The 15,434-nt window shown below is 39.7% G+C and overlaps 1 protein-coding gene across 2 annotated transcripts; it reads left to right on the top strand.

Annotated features, from left to right (window-relative positions):
- Positions 1–159: 159 nt before the first annotated feature.
- Positions 160–4,387, top strand: ccdc174 (coiled-coil domain containing 174). Of its 2 annotated transcripts, XM_044177152.1 has the most exons (12): positions 160–438; positions 655–762; positions 861–961; positions 1,050–1,108; positions 1,199–1,352; positions 1,627–1,722; positions 1,830–1,966; positions 2,069–2,163; positions 2,502–2,649; positions 2,810–2,962; positions 3,318–3,559; positions 3,683–4,087. In XM_044177152.1, exons 1-12 carry the CDS (start codon positions 397–399, stop codon positions 3,944–3,946), a joined length of 1,599 nt encoding a protein of 532 aa, XP_044033087.1. In that variant the 5' UTR covers positions 160–396; the 3' UTR covers positions 3,947–4,087. The 2 variants fall into 2 exon arrangements, with proteins under 2 accessions (XP_044033087.1, XP_044033077.1); XM_044177142.1 differs by having other exon boundaries at positions 162–438; positions 3,318–4,387.
- Positions 4,388–15,434: the final 11,047 nt, after the last annotated feature.

Below are 15,434 nucleotides of genomic sequence, written 5' to 3'. Positions count from 1 at the left end.
GCTTTAGCAGAGCTGCTACACTCTGAGTCTTACTTTTCAAGACAAAGTTTCATATGAGACAGAAATGTCTTCTTCTTCTTCTTCTTCTTTTTTTTCTTCTTCTTCTTCTTCTTCTTTAACGTCGGTTGGCAACCAGCTTAATGGTGCATTACCGCCACCTTCTGTTCTGGAGTGTGGATCAGTCAGTAAAACATAATCTACAATTTTCCAGGGAGACAGAAATGTTCCAGGTCATGAAGATTTTAAAAGGACTTAAATAGACTTATATAAAAAAAAGACGCCACGCGTTGGCGGTAAAGCGACATTTTGCTAGCGAGAGAACCACCAACGAAGAAGTCGCGGACCGGTAACGCAGCAGTGGCTCGGAGATTATGGCGTAGAAAACAATTAGTAAACATGGATAAAAAGAAGAAACCCTTTGATGTGACTGCTTCATCGGTGAGTTGCACAGAGAAGCAGCTTTACAAACATTTTATTGATACCCTGTGTGGCTGTGTGACGTTTAATTAAAGGATAATAACAGCTAACGTTAGCTAACTTGCTGTCAGGCTACATTGCTAGCAGATACACAGTTACAGCTGTTTTAGCAGCTAAAGAATAAACATTTACAGTTTATTCTTTAATTATATTTCGGTAATACTTTGTTTCTTACAGCTAGTGGACCTTAAAGCTGAACTGTACAGAAAGCAGGAACAATTCAAACAGGAAAAACTTGGGCAAGAAAGTGCTGGTACTGGATTCACATCAAAATCCAAAGTCAAGGTACAGTATGTGTTATTTTGGGACTTATTTTTAACTGCTTGTATGATTACAGATTGAGATCACTAACAAGGATGTCTTGTCTTCATGCCCCTGCGTAGAAACCCAATGTCTGGATCAAACAAAATGCGGGTGTTTCTGCAAGAGCTGAAAAAGATGCAGAGCAGCTGGCTGAGGAGCAGAGCAGCCTTGATACAGCAAAGTGGGTTCAACACAGTATACAGGAGATTTATTGGCATAATACAATGGTGACCAAAACCTCTGACTCCTCATTTATCTTCCTATAACAGACGCAAGTTGGAGGAGAAGGCCAAACTCTATGAGCAAATGACAAAAGGAGACTTTCCAGGTCGGTGGAGTATAAATGATATCTTTCTGATATTTAGTTGCATGACAAAATGTATTTACTTTGTAATCAACTTGTCTTGTAATACGTCAGATGAAGAGACGGAGGGACTCTTCCTGGTTGACTTCACCCAGAAAATTATCGACAAAAAGAGAGAAACACTTGCACAGAAGGAAACAGAAAGAGATGATAAGGAAAGAGACAACTCATCTGCTATCCCTCCTCCTCAAAACCCAGCAGAGGAATGGTAACGTCCGATTCATTTATTTTCAAGGGTTTGGAAATGCATAGTTTAGTTAATATGTTGTTCAAAAGTATATACGTTAACTATATACATTTAAAAAACGAGTGATTTATTTTAAACTAGTACCACCACCACTAACCTCAAAAACACTAGTTATAGTAACAACAGTACAAATAATGAATGTGAAAATGAATACATAATTATAATAATGTGTGAAGTGTTAAACAATTTATAACCTGTTGGTAAACTGTTCTCCTGCGGCTTTGTTTTTGTGTAGGGTGGATTATGTGGACGCTTTGGGCCGATCTCGAAGATGCATGAAGAAAGACCTGCCAGATTTTAAGAAAATGGACCAAGACCTTAAAGGAAAAGGGTAAATATTCTATAAATAAGAACTCTTTTGAAGCACAGGTGATGGTTTCTGGATGTTGGTGTCATGCTGGGAACTGCAACTCTTTTGGATATGACTCTTCCATGTAGAAAAGCCTCAGCTGACAAGACCATACTCTCAGAGGACATGCGTCGAGAGCTGCTGCGACAGGAGTGGGAGAGAGAGGAAGAGGAGGCTATGAAGAGGCCTGTAGGACCGCTCCACTACGAGGATATCAGGGGACAAGGTTACTGTTACTGTAAAACGTTTCTGCACACATCTGAAATTAAGGGTTTTGGTTTGTAAGTCTTGTGCTGTAGAAAGCATTTTGTCTTTTTGTTCATCTCAGAGGCTCGGGAGCTCGGTGTGGGTTACTTTGCGTTCTCTCAAGATGAAGAGCAGCGCAGAAAGCAGAGAGAAACTCTGGACATGCTCAGAGACCAGGTGAGCTGCTGTTTCATTCATGGACAGATATGAACACATAAATATTTATCTTACAATTTGATTCCTTTAATAACCAATCACCCCACACTACAAACATGCTCTCACATGTTTGTACATTAAACACATATGTCCACACTGCGCTGGACTGACGGACATATGTTGTCCATATGTATCTTTGTTATGTCTTGAGTTTTGCTTAGTACGTCACCACTGCTCCCAGCTTTGGCGGTGCTGCTACACACTTTTGTGTTACTTGTTATATTTGACTAAAAGCTATTTTGTGTCTAAACAGATACTTTCAGTTTTTGTTTCTCTTTGACATCCGTCCCGTCCTTCAGACAACAGAGCAGCGCACTAAGAGGGAACAACTGAAGGAGAAGAGGCAGACCATCCTGCAGGCCCGACTGGCCAAGTTGAGGCAGAGGAAGATGAAGAAGGCCAAGCTGGATGGCACTGAGGATGAGCTGAGAGAGGAGGAGCATGAAGGTTAGATTCCACACCCACCTCACATCAAATGCAGCTATGAGTTGTTGCTCTGTTTCATATTATAGAATTGGAGCTGTTTGTGTAAAAAGTCTGTTTGCATGCTGCAGTTAAATGATCACATGCATGTTAATGAGGGATTGTTGTGAATTGTTTGTCCTAGGAGAGGAGGGGGAAGGTGAATTAATAGGACCCTTGCCTCCACCAGCGGACTCCCCGGAGGTCAGCACAATGAAGAAAGTGGAAGTGGAAATCCAGGAAAGGAAGGACACCAAACCAGGAGTTCCTCACGTCAGAGAATGGGACAGAGGCAAAGGTAAGCCTTATTATTCTCTACTATAGGCTGCAGCACTGTTTAGGTGTCATGCATCATTTCTGCAATAAATGTATGTGCTTCCTCTTCCTCTATGTGGCAAGTAAAGTTATAGGTTATATAGTTGTAGGTATAGATCTTAATATCTCTCTACCCTTTATGTGGTATTTTGTTGTGGAGCTGTGTTTAGATATCTATAATGAAATGTTTCAAACTGAAGAATTCAAACTGAAGTTTGTATGCCACAGATAAGGTAAAAGGCCTGTGGTTAAGATTTCAAGATTCTGTACTTTGTCAAATAATCGACTTCTTTAACACCACCTTTTTTTCCTTTTTTTTTTTTTACTTTTTCTTCCAGAGTTTATGTTTAGTGAGTGGAAATCTCGGCGTCGCGATGAGCGAGAATCAGAATTTGCACCGCCCTCTACCTACTTTGCTGAAGGGAAGAGACAAAAACCAGGGAATAGGGAGAATAAATCCAAAATGTCCTTCAAGTGGACCAAAGGCCCAGGAGGAATCTCTGAGAGCCAGGAGGAACCGCAATCTCAGCCTAAAACTGCTCCTTCACCTCCTCAACAAAATCCACCAACTCCCTCACAAGTACAGACCTCATCACAGTCATCACCTTCAGATCACCCAGCAGATTCAGCTCCCGTGTCTGCTCCCCCTTTAAATCCCCAGCACCCCCCTCCTCCATTTTATCCTCTGTTTTCTCCTCCTCAGTTTGCTGGACCACCTTACCTGCTTCCTCCGTTTACCCCACAGTACCCAAACCAGTATCCACCCCAATATCCACCCCAATATCCACCCCAATATCCACCCCAGTATCCACCCCAATATCCACCCCAGTATCCACCCCAGTATCCACCTCAGCCGCAGAGCCAGCCTCAGCCTCAGCAGCCCCCCCAGCCTGCAGATCTCAGCCAGGCCGAGCAGCCTTCGCAGAGTCTAGATGACATGCTGTCCTTTTACAGAAACTCTTACTGATCTTGAAAATATCATGTTTGCTGTGCAGTTGGTTCATATTGTGAGTGTAAATACTGTTGAGGAAATGACAGAAACAACAGGACACAACGTCTCAGCTCTTTGGAGTCTTAGCATTTAATAAATATCAGGAATTTAACTGGACATTGTTCTGAGGTTTTAGTTTTTTGACTGTTGATTTTGGTTACGCTCTTATACATATAAAGCCTATAAAGATTATTGAAGTCTGGACACTGAGTTGCAGTATGAAAATATCCACCAGATGGTACTGAACACCTTCGTTGAGAAAATCTCTGCAAGTGAGCAGACTGACTGTGCACTGCAGTGATCGATCTTAACTGTTGAAGGACATCATTCTAGAGCGGCACTTATTTTCATTATTGATTAAGTCTTGTCTTTAAAATGTCATAAAAGAGTGAAAAGTGTCCATCTCAGAGTCCAAGAGTACGTGTTCAAATGTCTTGATTTGTCCTTCCAACTGTCCAAAAGGGAAAGAAAATCAGTTTATTATCAGATAAGAGAAAAGCAGCAAATCTTCACAACTGAGGAAGTGGAACTAGGGAATGTTTTTTTTTATGTTTTTTATTGCATTTATTACATGGTTATATTTGTTAATTATCAAAAAGGTGCAGATTATTTTTATGTCAATCTACTAATTGTTATAGCTCTAAGTAATCTATTGCCTCTCATTTCTCCAACTGTGTGTCATGGCAGCTGGGAAAAGGCAGCAAGTGAAGTTGTGAGTGAGCGCATTTAGTTTCAGAAATGCCTTTTTCTGTGATGAGTGATTTTTACTGTACTGCTGAAATGTAAACCATCGGTAATCTGAACTGAACCTCTTCGTTGCTGCTCCCTGGTGCCCGAGTTGACACAACCTGGTCTTTTGAATCACCTCGTCCCTCTGTCCTCCAGCAGATGTGTGCCAGTTCAAGTCCCTGTGTATTTACAATTTCAGGGAAGAGATGGACATTTTAATGCAGTTTGAGTTATTTGAGATCCTTCTCACATGCTCTTCACAGTGAGATTCAAATAATGTAAGTGGGATAATTAATGCTAGAAAGGCCCAAATTTTTATCAGCTACATCCCCCAAACTCAAAGGTGAATGTCTTCTGTGGTGATATATCGCTGTGCTGGTGTAGATCATTTTAAAGAGCACTGTGTAATCTAACAGTAGAAGATGATTTAATAACTTCTCTGAGTCTTGTACTGTTACCAGCGTAATCTCACTGCACATTACAGCAATGAGACTGACTGTAAAACTGGCTTTAATTACGTGATGTGATTCAGAAGGCTGAATGTCAAGTTTTTAATTAATGCTAACAAAACAGTAGCCTCCTACTGGCAGAGCGTCTGAGACCTGTGCCTGATAGCAGGATCAATTACACCAGTACAGCAAATTTCAACATGTAGTCTTAAATTACAAAGGACAATATTTCTACCGGCGGATTACGTTGATTTTCATGAGGAAATGTGACACAGACACAGTCAATTGTCTGACTTCGACCTCCGCCCCTGTCGTGGTCCACACAGGAACCATGTGAGACCTGAAACGCATCAGGAAACAAGAGGGCAACTATTCAGAGGAGTTGATAGTTACCAGTAGTTTGATTAATAAGAGCTGGAACAACAACTTGACCACAGATCAAAGAGCAGATCACCCTGTTACCCTCTTAATTAGATATCTGGCTTGTTTTCTGGCTCACTTGTTTCCTCTCTCAAGGCAGGAGAATAGATAGTTTGGCACTTTGTGTGTTTTGTGACTCTCCTGTATGAAGAGGTGGTTTTCTTCCTGGTGTGGTGGTTGGTTGACCCCACTGTGACCTTAAACACTGTGTTTTTCCCCCCTATTTGTTCCTGCATCTCAAGTTAGACCAAGTAGAGTGGGAAATACACACTCACACAGCTTCAGCACTGTCTGCCTGGTAGTGTGTGTGTCTATGTGTGTGTGTGTGTGTGTGTTCATATACAGTATGTGTTTAAATGTGTCTGTTTGTGAACTTCTATGTGTTTTTCTGAACTGTTGAAGCCAATTTGCTGCCTGAGTAAATTTGCTGCCTGGGAGGTGAGATGATGCTGATACAGTGACAATACCTTAGGGATTTAAATATGCTCTTACACGCATACATAATGCAGTGCAGACTGCAACACTCATAACAATAAAGAGAAGTTATGTTTAATGAGCTTTACAGCAGAATAATTCAGCACTAATAAGAGCACACAGAGGCAGCCTCATTCTGTTTGTAGTTAGGCTTTTTTTTTTTTTGCCATGTCGGTTGGTCGGTCCACCACTTTCCAAACTGAAATATCTCAACTTCTATTGGATGGATTGCTATGAATTTTTGTACAGACGTTCATGGTTCCCAGAGGATGAATTCTTATGACTTTAGTGATACCCTGACTTTTCCTCTAGCGCCGTCGTGATGTTGACATTTGTGGTTTTCAGTGAAAGGTCTCAACAACTACTGGATAGATTGCAATGAAATGTGATACGCACATTCATGTCCCCTTCAGGATGAATTGTAATAACTATGGTGATCCCTTAACTTTTCCTCTAGCGCCACCATCTATAGACCAAATACCTACAAAACTGATGGCATTCCCATCAGCCTCAGCTGTACTTTGTGTTTACTGATAATTAGCAAATGTTAGCATGCTAACACACTAAACTAAAATGGTGAACATGGTAAACACACCAGCATGTTAGTGAAGTCATTGTGAGCATGTTCGCAGTATGACGTTAGCATTTAGCTCAAAGCACTGCACTGAGTTGCTAGCATGGCTGTAGACTCTTCATGTATAATATGTTTAAGACATTTTCTATGATAGATAGAACAAACAGTGGCTGTGAAACCTGACGCCTCTTCTGTGTAGAATTACCACAACACAAATAACTAACACAGACCTTAAAAATGTGCATCTTCTCAGCTTAATTTTACCTGCTGACTCACCACTTTGATGAGTCCAATCACTTATTAGGGACAGGAAGGTGTGTCTCATTTTCAGATCTGCCCTCCTCTCAGGGACCAGCTGCACTGAGAAATGATTTCTGAATTTAGTTGTGGCAGTTTAATCCTGCTGCGGCTGAGGAAAATGGCAACCTGCTGTTTTCATAATAGAAAATAAATTACCTTCAGCATGTGGAAACTGCCTCAGATCAACTGTACTAAAGTAATTTAATTTTATTAATATTTTTTTTGCTCAGTATTATCTGTTTGACCAGCAGTTACCTTTGCACTGTTCAGATGTAGTGACACACACACACAGTGTAGGTGTCAATTTACTGTTGCTATTCCTTACAGTGCAGCTATAAAGCCACTGTAGCACAGGAGCTAATGGAGCCGTTATGAGGAAGGTTATGAGTCTGACACTTGTTCCTCAGTAATTCTGTCTTATGTGCTGTAGACCTGAGCAGGCAATCAATGTTGTCTTTATGGCACTGTAGGTCCTTGATCGGGGGGGGGGGGTCTGGCCCCGGCCCCTTGTTAATGCAGTTTTACTGGGATAAAAGGCAACTAAGGAATGGCCAGGACAATAAGCTGCAATGTTTACCCCCTCTACTAGCAAAATTAAACTGACATGGTAAGATTAAATACATCATGTATACAGATAGACATACAGAGTAGTGTAGAGGTTTTGTGCTGAGTTTTTGTGTTATTAATCTGGATCTGCCTTGGGTTGTGAATGTATTGATCCTGATCTGTGACGGCTCCATCTGACACAATTTTAAAAAGTGAACAACCAGGCACAGGAGCAGCAGCAGGAAGATGCTGAGTCTGGCAGATATTATGATCTGAAAGACAGTTGCTGTGTACTAACAAGCTGATTTAGGGTAACGTACACCCAGTTAAAACAAACAAAAAATGAATAAAAACCCCCACCAACAATGCTGTCTAAATCACCTAAAGTTACACATGTACAGTACATGCAATTTAAGTATTTGCAAAGGAAAGCTCTCTAAATTTATACAATAAAGAAACATTTAAGAATTTCATGGTTCCCCTGAGATACCACAATGTGACTAAGTCAAAAACTCTTTCAAATGAATTAATCAAGTTAATCAAATTAAATAACTGAACCTTAATTACCTTTCCTTGAAAGTCATGGATAAAGTGTTATTTGGCTTTGTGAACTACGTGAAGTCTTTTAAGCAACTCAAAGGAATTGCTTGTACTTAAAGGAATAGTTTGACATTTTGGGGAAATACACTTATTTGCTTTCTAGCGGAGAGAGTTAGATGAGAAGATTGATGCTACTCTTACACATGTCCATCAAATAGGAAGTTACAACCAGCAGCCGTTTAGCTTGACTTAGCAAAAAGACTGGAAACAGAGGGAAACAGCTGGCCTGGCTCTGTTCAAAGGTTAAAAAAATGCACCTAACAGCACCATATAGCTCATTAATTAACAAGTTATATCGCATTTGTTTAATCTGTACAAAAACCTAAGCGAAAAAACAACAATTCGCAGTTTTACCTGACTATTTCTTGGCTGGGAGCAGTAACTTCCTGGAGTCTCTTTGCTTTGCTTGTACTGTAACATCACACAGGTTTTCTCCAGAATCTGCACAGTTTACTGCTGGCATAACTCTAACGAAGCCCTCATGCGGTACGAGCTCAGACAAGATACTCGTCTATAAGAGGTTTTTAATTCTCAGGGCAGTTTTATGATGCAGGGTTTCAATGAGCCAGCAGGGGACTGAACTCACAAACTGGGAGAGGGAATCAAACTCATAAATTGTCAGTCCCAGGGCAGATGCTACAACTACAAGTTCACTGAGCTGAAAGAATCCTTTATACTGAAAGGGTTACTCAACAAAAGAGCAGTGTGATTTTACGCTGCAACTAAGAAGACAAAAATAGCCTGTAGAGACAGGATCGTGAGCTTTTAGGATCACTTTAGGATTCTTCTTTAAATTACTGACATTAACATAAAAACAAGTGAAGGGAATAAAGGGAAATACTAGTGGCTCCATTAAAGATAATAGGCCATTAAGACTCGATCAGTAAAATTAAGCATATTGAAGAAAACTACTACAGGATAATGAGAGGTTTATAAAAAATGAACAAAGAAGACTTAAACTGCATTTTTCAGGTCAAGTTTTTCTCACACGTACACACATTTACGAACCCTGAAATAGTTTTAAAATGACATAAATAATAGCATTCATATTTGTGGGATTTTAACATTTTAAACAGGAGATTTTGAGTTATAAATCATATAAAAGTTTTTAAAACATGCAGAATTCAGGTAAAAGAAAGACGCTCAAACTAGTATAAGAGAGTATTGATAGAAAACTGCTAGACAAGTAGTAAAGGAACTTTGAGATGAGTTTTTTAGTGGAGTCATAAAACAATAGGGGGGCTTTTCGTGAGGTCCGGCAAGACTGAAAGAGAAACAAGTGGAAAATCTAACATTCATTAGAGCTTATTGCGTTTAATTTCTGATACGTAAGCAGGTTTATCCATCTAAATTAATTTCACCTTCTGTACTGTACCACCTGAGATGTACAGCTGGTTGGTTTCATTTCCTTTCAACATGATGTGATTCTTGCTTTGGGATTCATGTTGTTCTTCTGTGTGCTCATCTCAGCCATGGAGCGCTGCAGGAGTTTAACTTGTTATCTGTTGTCAGAGTCCTCATAGAAATGCCACATGATATAAACTAATTGAAAAGTGGGGGGGTGGACGACGCTGAGATATAAAGACACAAAGGGAAGAATGGAAACCAGTATTGGTTTTCTAGCCTGTTTCATCCCTTTGCTTACAGCTATTACTGTTTCTGCTACAATTATTACAGTTATCACAAATTACATTGCTGGTAAAGCTCATGCATGCAAATTGGTCCTTGGAAACTGGACATTTTTCATAATTTGGAGGACAAAATCTGCACATAATAGGATGAGAAAGATTAAAAAAAAACCACAGACTTGTTTGACCACATGCAAATCAGAGCAGTGTCCATAGGGCAGACAATTAAAACACATTATTGCCTCAACATCCCACACTGCTCCACGAGAGCACCGCTTTGCTGCTGTAGACTTCTTTAATGGGCCATCAGTGAATGGCATCTTTCACTGCCGTGTATCGCCACCTCCACACTGTGAGACGATGTGCTTCAGACGGAGGCTCGGGTCCCTCAGTCAGCATCACCCCACGGTGAGCTGTAATGAGTTGGTGTGTGTGTAATGAGAGCTAATGCTGTCACAGCTATTGAGCCGCTCTTGCCACCAGGCCATAATGCCACTCCTGCTGTGTTGTGTCAAACAGCCACATGCAAAACAGACTGGTGCCAGTGAGCTTGATGGCAGGCCTGCTGCAGTGTCTCCCCAGCAGCAGATGGATCACAGAAAGAGGGACAAAGGTCCCGTGGAGTCTCTAATGACAGCATTTGGCTGCAGTTCAACTCACAACTTGGGGAGGCTGAATTTATGTTGTAAATAACACCTTTTCCCTCTGAGGGCTCTGGTCCCTCAGGTGAGGGACCTGAGCTTTGGTCCTGATACTGATACGTTACTTTGAGAAATATAAACAACCCCTTTTTTCATTTGACAAAGAAGCCAACACTCTCAAATATTAAATCAATATGCTATAGTTATATATTTCCAATAAATTCCATGAAAAGACAACAATTAATTGATCCTAAAAAATAATGAAATACTCAAGTAAAGTACAAGTACCTCAAAATTGTACCTATGTACAGTATTTTAGTAAATGTACTTAGTTACTTTCCACCACTGCTGGCTGTTTCTTCATTAAGGTTAACATGGGCACTGTAGTTTTAAGCCAATCCCCGCTGCTGTGAATATTCACTAGATCTCCAAATGTGTATCAAACTGAAACTAAACTAAACTAAAACTAAACTAAACTAAAACTAAAGAGTTTCCCCTTGGGGATCAATAAAGTATTTCTGATTCTGATAAATCTGCAGCTGAAAATAGTCCCCAACTAATATACTGTTTACTCGTAATGATTGCTAAAAACTAGCTGTTTTAGGGAATTATTTAGCCTTTATTAATAATAATAATATATATTTGTGACCTGCTATTAAAGATTTATTCTCTTCAGTGGAACCAATGAGCTTGGGGCTGAGAGCCACAGATAGGAAAGTATGAGTGACGGACGTATTTGCTGACAATAAGAAATTACATAGAAATTATATAGAATAACCCCAGACTTATCCTTTAAATATTGTCTACACACAAGCAGCTGTACAAGAACATTCCCTGGCAAAACGTTTGCAAAACGTTGATTCAAATCTGGAACTATTTGATCAAAACACGAGTAAACAAGATTACCAATACTTGTAGACATTTGATGCCAGCTTTCAGTATTTGACAGTTTTCAATACTCCATGCTAAGGACACATTTTGGTTAGTCTTAAAACACACCCGGCATTAGTTAGCATATACCTGAATGTATTTCTATACGTTGGCATGTGTTACAAGGTGCACTGCATTGATTTTAATTCTCTGGGCATCTGACCATGTTTTAGCTTCCTCCTTCAACAGATTTGTCCATTATAAGAGAAGGCTTGGGCTGAATTCATTATTTGAGTTGCTGGCAACCTTAAAGAAGCCATCTAATGTGTTTGAAATGCTGAGGCATGTTAAATGTCTTAAGTGTTTACGTGTGTGTTCAGCTGAACTGTGAGCTGGGAGGGCAGTTTGTCTCCTGGGCAGTGTATGTGTTGTCTGACAGGCCCCCCGCTCCTCACGGTGCTGGATAAAGATATTAGCTGGGCACTGTTGACACTGCATGCACACTCGTAATGGCCTCATAAATTCTGCTTGTGTGAAAGGGAAAAAGGGAGTGAAAAAGGAGGGAAAGAGACTGTGGACTCATTGGCAGTCCACTCTCACTCTCTGCCTGCTCGAAACCACCCAGCATGCTCCCTACCTGCAGTTAACAGATGCAGCAAATAGTCCTACAGGCAGAATTTGACATTTGTGTTTACAAAACGCTGGGGCTGCTTCAAATTGTGGTTATATACAGTATATACAATATTAATGAAGAAACTTCTTTTCTTTTCAAAGCACAGATTCACAAAAAGACTGAAGCATTTACACACCCAGTGTTCGCAATTCTTTGAATAAAATTTCTTTTAAATAAATAAACCAAACCAAATTTTCCCAGTCAGGCTCTTTCTATGAGTGATGGGGTCCTACATGGATACTCAATTTTCTGCCAAAGTTAGAACAGTTGTGGTTATTTCACTTGAGAGATTTCTGTATTTGTTCTTTTGTCTGTGCTCTTTTCACTAGTTTGAAGTGGGTGGGGCTAGGAAAACATGATGTCACATAATTCCATGCACCAATCAGAGTTGAGCAATATTTGAATCACACTCTTATGGCATTTGTGGGGTTGTTTGCTTATAGAGAGCCAAAGTCCTGATGTCCCATGCGGGCTAGCCTCTGTTCCACTACGGCTCCCAAGAAAATTTTGCAGCGCAGCAGCGCTGTACGTGATTGTAACTTGGTTTTGTCCGAGAGCTGGATTTTTAGTTATTAACATTATTACAAATGTCAGTGTGATTCCAAATGAGGTTTTCCTACTTCTGGAAGAACCCAGAAGTTTATGTTGCCATGCCGTTGTCAGTTACAGTAAATCTGATCTGAGTTTTTGAGGGTTAAATTCTTAAATTTGTTAAATAACAACTACAGATGTTTTTTTTCCCTAACTTTAAATTGGGTTGTTTCTCATTTAGTCTTGTCTATTTAATGATGTCCCAGTATTTACTTTGATCAGTTATTTCTGTGTTCTGTGTGTCTTTTTCATGAGTCGTCTCCAGCTTTGTTCCAAGTCTCATCGAACAAGATGTTTCTTGTCATCATTTAGATGTTTAAATTCATTACGTGGTGTTAAATGTTGGTGAATAATGGGACATTCTACTTCTTGAAGAAGCATTTGCCATCAGCAGATATAAACCTTCCTACAACAGTGGTCTAAAAGCTTCTAAGGAACCAAACTTGTTTTCATGCTGTCGAGAGCTTTGGGTGTTTATGTGTTGTTCTGTTTGTTCTTACAATCTGTGTAGGCCTGTGACATTATCAGGCTAACTGATGCAATCAGCTGGTACACCTGGTATTTATTACCTCTTGTTTCCTGACACTAAACTTCTTTTGATGATGTTTTTTTTTAGTAAAACTGAAGGCTTGAGACTGGAGCAATGCCTCTGTCACTTTTTGAGTCTACTCTAGTATACTCTTATATGTCTTAAATATCAGTGGATTTAATCTCTGGATTTACAACATCTTCATCAAACAATAAAACTTCATTTGGGTAGATTTTGGAGTCTTGTGACCCACACATGAGGGAGAGGCAGCAGCTGAATAATAAGTAAGAGTTGAAAATGTGCTCAGTGTTGTCAGTACAGGTCACTGAGGTAAATTTGATAGTGAAATGTGACTGTCAGTGACTTTGCCTAGATTAGATGCTTTAAAGGGAGGAGGCAATGCACCAATGTCACTCTTGCTTGCTCCAGTATCACATGGCCAGTATTGATTGTTAGATCCAGGGGCTGGTAAGGGGCTATTTGCAACTCAATGTGTCCTCCTTTAGTAGAAGATTAATGTTTCCTCTAAAAACACAGACTACCCCCATTTCTTCATTATTAAAGTAAACCAAAGTAAACATCGGATTTTAAACACACTGCAGCTCTGCAACAAACACCAACATTAACAAAAACAAGCACAAAAAAGTGATAGTAGGATATATGTTCGTGTAAACAAAAAAGCTTCAAGGAATTTATACTGTAGGTGTAAATGTTATCATTAAAGGAATAGTCTGACATTTTGGGAAATACGCTTATTTGAGAGTTAAATGAGAAGATTGATACCACTCTCATAACTGTACAGTAGATATGAAGCCACAGCCAGCAGACATTTAGCTTAGCTTAGCACAAAGACTGGAAACAGAGGGAAATAGCTAGCCTGGCTTTGTCCGAAGGCGAAACAATCCACCTACCAGCACCTCTAAAGCTCACTAACACCTTGTATCTTGTTTGTTTAATCTGCATAAAAACTGCAGGATGTAGCTTCATATTAACTGCACAGACATGAAGGTGGTATCAATCTTTTCATCTAACTCTCACCAAGAAAGCATATAAGTGTGTTTCCCAAAATGTCGAACTAATCTATCAAAAGAAAAAATATTCAGATTGTTTCGTTGATAATCAACACTGATTTAGTCCATATCAGCCACATCTCTGGTGGATCAAATAGTAGGTTTATCTTGATACAGTAATGTGCTAAAGTATATGTGTTATTATTGATAGAAAACAAGTGACCTCCTGATCTTAGCCGAAAGAATTTGTAGACATTGTCCTGAATAGGGATGTAAAACTCACTTCATTACAGTGTCAAGTTCAGGTGAATCTCTGTTGCAGGTTTGCTGGACATATGAATCCTGAGGTTTTTACTGAGCTGTTGTAATTTTGCATTCTTGTGTTAAATTCACTTCCAACGCCTGAAAAGTTAAACCTGTCTTGTCCACTGCATATAAATAAACACACTGACACGTTATTGAAGACACACACGACAGTCATGACAGAGGGTCAGTTCAGGTTAATCCAGTGTGGTTTTACGGACGTGTGATCTATGCTCACATAAATGTGGTCATTAGACTTACTGCTTCCTGTGACAACAACCTGATGAATGTATTGTTCAGTTTCAATTAATTGCTGTCACTTAAATCAACAGTGATTAATTTGCTGAAAGTCAAAGCCAATGAATAAATCTCAGAAAGTGTTTTAATGTGCATTATGCTATTGAATGCCTTCAGCATTTTAACATTATCACCAGTGTACTAATGTACAGTTATGTTTACTGACAATATGTTAGAGAGAATATGAAGCATTTCTAATCAGGATTAAACTATAACACAGACACCATTGCCTCATATTTAGTTAAATATTTCCTTAAAGCACAAATGGCTTAATCATATTTTCCGTTGTTTATTGTAGTGAGTCAAAGCTGCACTGAATTCCCAACATTTCCTCACTTAATGTTTTATGACATCTTTACATTTTTAGTCAATTTCCTTTTATAATATTCATTTGATAATGTTCTTAGACCACATGGCTTATTAAGCTAGCCTACTGTGCAGTGATTGGGTGTGTGGTGAAAGCAACGCTAGATCTTTGTGCATATTTTCATTATTGTGTTTAAGGACAAGAGTTATAATGTTAAGAGATATTGGATTGTTAAATGTTTTTTGGGCTTTTTGCCTTTATTTGATAGGAACAGCTGAAGAGAGACAGGAAATGTGTGTGAGAGAGAGAGAGAGAGAGAGAGAGGATAACATGCAGCAAAGGGCCGCAGGCTGGATTCAAACCCGCTGCGGTAAGGACTCAACCTTGTACACCATGTCTGAGTAGGAAGTGAGCTTACCAGACCTCTGTAGCCCGCTCCTCATCTCTGCTTGGGGATGGCGGCTAAATGCTACTACTAGCATAACAGACCCCAATCTCTGACCGAACGGTCGGCGGTCGATAT

Source organism: Siniperca chuatsi, linkage group LG2 (assembly GCF_020085105.1).
Source record: "Siniperca chuatsi isolate FFG_IHB_CAS linkage group LG2, ASM2008510v1, whole genome shotgun sequence".
Lineage (NCBI taxonomy): Eukaryota > Metazoa > Chordata > Actinopteri > Centrarchiformes > Sinipercidae > Siniperca > Siniperca chuatsi.
The sequence above is the reverse complement of the archived record's forward strand: the minus strand, read 5'-3'. Positions and strand labels throughout refer to the sequence as shown.